The sequence below is a fragment of the Chaetura pelagica genome, unplaced genomic scaffold (genome assembly GCF_000747805.2).
Source record: "Chaetura pelagica isolate M959 unplaced genomic scaffold, ChaPel_1.0 scaffold316, whole genome shotgun sequence".
Taxonomy (NCBI): Eukaryota; Metazoa; Chordata; class Aves; order Apodiformes; family Apodidae; genus Chaetura; species Chaetura pelagica.
Window position 1 is genome coordinate 1,978,890 of NW_009953497.1, and position 7,846 is coordinate 1,986,735.

General features: G+C 46.2%; 1 protein-coding gene across 2 annotated transcripts in view; it reads left to right on the forward strand.

Annotated features, from left to right (window-relative positions):
- The window catches only part of PLXNB1 (plexin B1), a 37,454-nt gene that overhangs the window by 8,889 nt on the left and 20,719 nt on the right, over positions 1-7,846 (forward strand). The window contains exons 5-11 of one of the 2 annotated variants that reach the window (XM_009999294.1): positions 94-226; positions 953-1,109; positions 3,951-4,059; positions 4,153-4,261; positions 4,888-5,748; positions 6,187-6,312; positions 7,400-7,522. In XM_009999294.1, the coding sequence (XP_009997596.1) occupies positions 94-226; positions 953-1,109; positions 3,951-4,059; positions 4,153-4,261; positions 4,888-5,748; positions 6,187-6,312; positions 7,400-7,522 (1,618 nt within the window). The remainder of the gene's footprint in view (positions 1-93; positions 227-952; positions 1,110-3,950; positions 4,060-4,152; positions 4,262-4,887; positions 5,749-6,186; positions 6,313-7,399; positions 7,523-7,846) is intronic. The other variant, XM_009999295.1, reaches the window with a different exon arrangement.

Below are 7,846 nucleotides of genomic sequence, written 5' to 3' on the forward strand. Positions count from 1 at the left end.
AGGCTCCAGAGAGGCAGTGCCAGCTTGGAAGCTGAACATGTCCTGCTGGGGCTGCACGGGTCTCTCATGGGGCTTCTTGCTGTTTCCCTGCAGGTGCAGCCGCCGCTCCGAGTGCTTGAGGTCCAGGCTGAGTGAGCAGTGGCTCTGGAGCTTTAACTCTACTCAGCAGTGTCTGTCTGTCCAGGCACTAACTCCAGCTAATATCAGCAGAGAGGAAAAGAGAAATGTGAGTGGTGATCATCCTCTGATGGTTCTTGAGCATGTAAAAAGTCCCCTGCAGACTCTGAGGACTCACAAGCCTTCCTGTTGCTTTCAGTGGGGTGCTGGATCAGTGGGGTGCTGAATCACTGAGCCCTCAAGCACATGTTGCTGCCTCACATAAGGGACTTAACAGCTTGGCTGTATCCAGAGATAATTTGTGTTTTCCCATAAAACTAAATGTCCTTGTCTGCTAAGAGCTACTGGCTATTCATTCTGGAGTATTTGATGGCTGGTTGGGTGGGATCCCTCCTTGGCTTAGTATCTATAGGGTGCCCATGTCTGTGGTTTCACAGTGTTTCTGACAATTGCTGTCAGGAAGATTTGAAAGGAGCTACCCAAAATTACAGCTTCAGTCTGGCATCTGAGAGCTGGCAGAAGAGCTAAGAAGGTGCTGCAGTGTTTTGAAGTCTTGTCATTGTGTCAGGAGGTGGCAAGAACCTGTCTTTTGCTAGAAGCTTGAGCAAAGGAGGAAGCTGCCAATTGCTTGGTGGCTGCCAAGCTGAGCTTGGGAATGGCAAGAGATGATGAGTGGAACAGTCAGTCTTAGGAGGCATTATAGAAAAATGGGTGTATATGTAGATAACTACTTTATGGGGCTCTTAGTTTGAAAAAATAGAACCAGAAAATTAGCTTAAATAAAGAAGAATGTGTTGGAGGGTAAATTATTTACTGGATATTATTGAATTGATAGATATTCCTGGCTATCTCTGACTTACCTTCTCTGCATGAGGAAGAATTTTACTCATGTTACTTTGAAGATTATGAAAGCCCAGCAGTTCTGACAGAGGCAGGAATCATGTGTCCTTCTCCAGATCCCAGCCAAGCACCAACTTTGCCAACAGGAGCAGGTCAGTGAAATTATTTAAATGGAGGATGATAGCTCTGATAATATTGTTGGGAGAAAGTACATTGTAGGTCCATCAGATTGCCAGGATTAACAGCCATGAATGTATGTGGTCTGTCAGCAGGTGTTCATTTCATTCTGTCATAGTATCTGTTTGCTTTCTACTTGTGTGTCACACACATCCTGTGCTATTTTGGGCAGTTGCCAAATTCCAGTGCCAAATTCTGGTAGTTGGAAAGAAGATCCTGCTTGAAGGGTTGTATGCAAATCTGAATATGATCTGAAATGCAATCTAGAGTGGTGGCTGGTTTGGCAGCTTTGTCATAAGTCTGTAGAGAGAACTCTTTTAAATACTGCTTTATTATTTAAATCAAAATGCAAACCTCCTCAAAATCCATGTAGCAGTGAGAGAAGGAAGTAGATGTAAGACAAGGCAAGATGAGACCCACAGTCCTTAAAGACAGAAATTAATCTGCAATGCAGCAGAGCCTCAGAAGAATGCATAGTCAGCCTTCTATTAATATGAACAATAAATGGCTCAGTATTGCTAACTGAGTACTCTAAAGAACCTGGAAAGCTCTCAGTTTATAGTCCTTGCATTGGATTTTACCCATCCTGTCAGTGTGAGCTCTGATGAGCTGATCTCTTCAAAGAGCTTGTTCATCTGAAGTAAAAGGCAGGTGCCAGTTAGGAAGCATTCCACACCATTCACCTAAATGGCTGAACAGATTTTCCATGCTGCAGCTGTCTGATAGGTCTGAAGCAGTTTCCATGGGCATAACATGACAGCAGAAGCCAGGTAACACACTAATTCAATCTCAAGCTCATTAATTTTCAGTACTATTTACAATATTATTACATCTGTTGGCTTTCATGCTGCTTTAGGCTGGAACAAACTGGCCAAATCTCCCTTCAGGGTGGTCAGACAGGGTAAAGGGCTTCATGCTCTTGCCACCACAGGCAGAGGAAGCAGGGTTGGCTTCCCTGTTTAGTTCTGCAAACATGGGCCTAATTTTATGCACAGTTGTGAAAAATCAGTGTAGATAAAGTCACAGTCTTGTTTTCATTGTTTCCAGGCTTCAGATATTCTTTTTGACTCCTTTGTAAGTCTGTCCTGCTTTTATTTCAGGAGTCCATAGAAGCTTTACCTATCTTATTTTCATGTTGCATCTCTGAGGCTTAACAAGTTGCTCCTGTTCTCTAGCCTGAACTTGCTCGTGGATGGTTTGTTTGATCTACTTGTGTTGTCCTTTTGCTTCCACAGCTCTTCTCCCACTCAGAGAACTATGGCCAGGCATTCTTAGCATGGAGTTTTGCCATGTTAACCATGCCAGCTTTTTCTTTCTGTTCTTTTGTTACTTCCTTTCTCCTTCACTGCATTGCTGGCCCTTCTTGCATTGGCTTCTGAGCTCTGCTGAGATGAATTTGAAGCTGGTAACCAGAATCATACTCTGTTTTCTAAATAAGGTCTCATCAGGGCCTTGGATACCAGCACTTTCCTGTCCCTACTTACAGTACTTTTTCCAGCTCACTAAAATAGTTGCCTTTTTTTCAGCTTTGTTTTAAAGGTTGCATACCCAGCTCATCTGTCATTTTAAGTCATTGAGCTCCAAGTGGGTAGCAGAAGCTCTTGCCTTCGATTTGCAAGCACTCAGCTTCATCTTCTGAACTGCTGCAAAGCATTATTGGCATTTATGGGAAATAGTGGCCTATTTGGAGAAAGGAATATTTATAAATATGGTGTCATAGCCCTGAAACCCTGGGTGGTGTTGGCCCTTCCACCACTGCAAAATGCAATCCACCTGTATGAGAGTGATGGGAGCTGACAGTACTGCTGTGACTCCTGCCTCCAGCTGCATGTGATACCCTTATTTTCTCCTAATCATGGGTTTTCATACACACCTCATCATCAGCTGTTTTACTAGCACACTGCTTCACTTGTCATCCTATCAGGAGGCAGGTCTAGGCCTGACTGATCCACCACCAGACATCTGAATTTTTTTGTTGTGAATAGAGCTTACTTGCAAGAGGAGGTCTGAGTTCTCTGACAGGAATGATGGACAAGCTTCTTGTTGCTTATTTTTATAGCAAACTGTCTTGGAGAAAACTCCCAGAGTTGAGCAGAGCATGCGATATGTTTCCAGTAGTTGGAGAACAAATGCCCAACTCTAGGGTTGGGGATGTTTGTCTGGAACAAGTTTAATTGGCTGGTTTAGTGCTGTCACATGCAAAATATCCCCTTCAGGCTCATGCTATCAGCTACAGTAAGTTTACACCATTTCTGCAGTTATTTGATCTATCAGAAAACAGTGGTAGTCTCTTTCCAAAGAGAAGTGGGCTATCCTGACACTTCTAGTTGGCTTGAGACCTGGATTTAAAGCAGATAAGCCTTCAGTCATTGCAAGTGAGATTACAGGTTTTATAAACCTCTTCACTGAGTCACTGCTTAGTCTGGGCATAGAACAAAGCTCTCAAGGTGAAGGCATTATGTGAAGGGCATGTCAGTTCCAAGGGTTTGGTTTTCCTTTGGATGACAAAGCCTGGAATGTTATGTCTTCCTTTAATACACAGTTGACAGTGGAATTACAGCAGATAAAGATGGAGGGATCTTCAGACTAGACTTCCTTCCCATGGCATAGCAAGAGCTGTCATAAACTACCTCTGACAAACTTGTCCAACCTGTTTTAGTGTCTGTAGGATAATCCAGTGATTGGGATGCTGGAAGCATGGAGGGGAATCTGCCTCCGTGTTTGACAGTATCTTTCCTAAAGCATATTCTGTCTCCTAACAGTATGGCAGAGTTAGAGTGGCTCTATTTCTAAGAAATTTTTATTTTCATTTTCAGATCATGTCACCATAAAGCTCGTAGTGCGTTTCCATGACATCTTCATTGCTTCTGTGGACTTCTCTTTCTATGACTGTGCTGCAGTGGCCCTGCTGTGGAAATCGGCACCGTGAGCACCTGCTTTTTCTTCTCTGTAGCTGTAGAGAGAGTGGCTGTTCCTTTCTGGGTTGTCTTAGCAGCTGTTTTTCTATCACTGTTCCAGGTGCCAGAAGTGCGTGAGCAGTCTCTGGGGATGTAACTGGTGCATCCAGCAGCACCTCTGCACCCACAAAGCAGCTTGTGAGGAAGGAACCATCATCTACAATGAAAGGGTGTGTCTCCTGCTCAGTCCTAGTCTTATATGCCAGACCAGACTCAGGGAGTTCAGGGAGTCAGATCTCTTCTGAGGTAAAATAGCAGCTGTCAGTTGTGTCAAGCCAGGAGGGGAGTTGTTGGAGCAAAGCCTCCCCTTGGAGTGACAAAAAGCTCTCCATCCCTGATGTTACACATCCTTGCTATGTTTCTGGGAAAGTGCCATCAGATGAAGCATGTCACCCTTTCTTGGGGTTATCCAGCCTGTGTTTTCAAAGTGAGGGACAAGGGCAAGGTGGCAAGGAGGCTGCAAGTGAGGAGGTGGAACAGATGCCCAGTTTGTGGCTGTCACAGGTGGCCTTGCAGTTTTGTGGGGGATGCAGGCAGGCTGACCACCCTCTGAGTGGAAGTGAGTGGAGGCATCTGTGGGAAGAGGGAATGTTTCTGGATCTTCTGCACTGTGAGCATTTCACAGTCCCATCCCAAGACAAGATGGCACGAGATGTAGTGCTCATTGAAATCCAGATGGTGAAGCAGCCTCCTGTGGGCACTGCTACAGGAGGCAGCATGGAGTGCTTTTCTGCTTGGGTTTTATTCTGTTTCATTTCTTTCTCTCTTCTCACCCCACCATGTTGTTTTTTTCTAGGCACAGATCCCAACCTCAAGTGTGTTTCCTTCTTCAGCAGCTCCCCTCACCAAGTCCTCTACCACAGCCCCAGCCGTGGCCACAAAGCCGGTCACTCCCCCAGTGCACGTGGTACCGAGCACTGTGGCCCCCACAGAGCCCAACCGTGTCACACTGTCCCCAGCCCCTGATACAACGACTGAGCCTGCAGAAACCCTCAGCTACACATACTTGACCCTCTCAACTGAAGCAGCCTCTCTCCAGGCTGCAACAGAATCCCCTCTGCCACCTCCAGCAGACAAACCTGCTGTCACTGTGCCAGAGACCACAACTTCTGCTGCATCTGTCCTCACCAGCCCATCCAAAAACATGGACCAGGCAGCCTTGCCCACGGAAGGACCAGCCACTGCCCAGGAGCCATGGCACACCGACCCCCCCACCACCCTAGTGGGTAGCCCTCTGCACACCTCTGCAGCAGCAGTAACACCTTCCACTCATGTCACCAGTTTCAAGTGGCCTCCAAGTTCTTTTCCTACCACAGAGGCACTGACACCCACCATCCCAACTCCCCAGACCCCCAGCCAGGTGCCAGGGGTTCCTGCTGCCTTTGATGACTCTCCCAAGTTGATGGGAACTGAACAACCTGCTTCAGAGCTCCCATCTTCATCTCCCCCAGACTGGCTGCTGGGGGAAGGCACAGAACTCCAGGACACGGAGGACTGGATGGATTTGCTGCAGGCTGAGAATGACACATCTCCCTTCTCTGCTTCTACTCTTCTGTCGGGTGATGGTGATTCTTCAGAGAGGGATGTCCCTGACTTTCCCAGGATCCTCCACCCTGACCTTGACTATCAGTATGATGCCCCTGAGTTTTGGGAAGAGGTAAGTTTTTGGAATTCACAGGAAGGCTTTGGAATTCACAGTCTAAGGCTGGAACACTTTGCCGTTTTGATACAGATTGCTGATATAGTGTTTCCACACACAGCAGAGGTTGTGCCCTCTGAGCATGTAGAAGCTGACCACTGTAATGTGAGGAGTGAGAAGTGGCAGCCTGAGGAAGAAAAACGTGTGTGAGGTTCCCAGTTCTTGTAGAAATGCTTGCTGGCCTGAAGGTGGCAGCTGCTGCGATGTCCAGCGCGTTCGCAGCTTTTTGCTCTTTACCTCTTTGGGCTCTTGCTCTGCTTTCTTGTAACTTCATGGCAAAGAAGTGGGTGGCTTCATTCAGGTAGGGCTTGTGTCTCTGTTGGCCTGTTAGGCTTCTGATTCTTTGTATCAGAGCCATGGAGGTCTTTTTCTCTGAAGACTTTTGTTTGTTTTCAGAATGAAGAGTTCAGCTGGGGTCCAGATGCCTGTCCTTGTGTGCAGAGAATCCAGGGATCTTCGCTGTTCCCAGTCAACGTGTCAAGGAAGATAACCCTGTTGGGAAAGAACTTCCACCTCTATCAGGTAGTCAGCTCAATGCCATCAGCATTGAGAAACTGTTTTAATGAGCACTCTCTGGGCAACCTGTCACTGAACTGCTAAAAATACTTGTAAGACACAGTTGTGGCTCTGCCTAGGTTGCACCTGTTTGCAGAAACACCTAAAGAAATTACCTACTTCTGTGAATAAATAATTACATAGCTGGATTTATTGGTGGGTAGGAGGTCACCCAGAGAAAGGGAGAGTACAGGTGTGCACCAACCTGCTGGAGAAGATCTACATGTGTTTGGATTAAGTTGCACCTGTGCTGCACTGTAGATGGTAGTTCTTGGAATAATAACTTCCTGCTGAATCTCTGCTGATTGTGCTTCCATAAACTAAAGATAAGGCATCTGTTCCCTTTCCTTTCTGGCATGCTCATGTTCATGTGGATATTCCTGCCATACCTGAAACTTCTGCAATGGGAGAAACCACCCTTGAAAGCTGTTTCCTGGGTGTGTCTCTGATAAAAATTCTCTTTGCTTCTCAAGACAGAAAACTGATTTAGTAACCTTTAACAAACAGCCTCAGAACATGCAGCCCACAGACTAATTGTTACTTGGTATGTTAAACCTGACATGTTGCACTGCTCAGAGCAGCAGAGCTGGTTAGAGAGGCAAATCCATCTCTTTTACAGCAAGTGTCTGAGCAGTTTGGTGAAAGATTTACAAGAGGGAGGAGAGAAATAGACTTAGTGCTTTTTGAGGGCCCTCACCTGTGTGCTCCACTCTTCATTTCCAAGCTTCTGCTTCACAGAGACACACAGGCCTAACTTCACCATCCCCCTGGTTTTCCTTTCATTCCTCCTCCTGTGCTCCCTTCTCCCTGCACTAACATACACGTGCTCCTTTCTAGGTGGTTTTTTTTGTGTTGGTTTTCCTTTCATACATAGAGGCAGTGACAGCATTGAGAGCCCTTGAATATAGCATAGAGTTGGCATAATGAAGGAAAGGAGAGGAAGATACTGGTTGTGCAGTAAGTGGCTTGGTAGTTGGGCAGACAGGAATGCACTCTGATGGAGCAGGAAGCTCCATGTAGCTGAGAAGTTATGCCACGTGTATCTTCTGTGCAGGACCAGCAGTGGGACTATGAGTGTGTCCTGAATTTGGAGGGGAGGACAGTGGTGATGGAGGCTTATGTGGAAGGGGAAGAAACAAACCAGTCCCTCTGTTATATCACCTGCCAGATGAACCAGGTGAGTGCTTGGAATACGATGCCATTTCAGAGTTTATGCTGGCAGTGGTTTTGCCCAGCAAAACAGCTGGATGGAAGGTAAAGACTTAGGGGAAAAGAGCTCTGAATCACCACTCATTGCAACTTGCCAAGGGCACTGCCACTTCTGCTCTAGCTTGAGGCACGTTGTTCATGGGTCTCTGGATCATGACTTCTGCTGCGATGGTGGTTCTTTTGTGAAAATAAAAATGCTGTTAATACCAAGTTTGTTCCTAGTGGTGGAAGCTAACCTGTGGATTTTAAGATTAACAGGCAAAATTAAATCAGCCATGTACATTTCTGGATG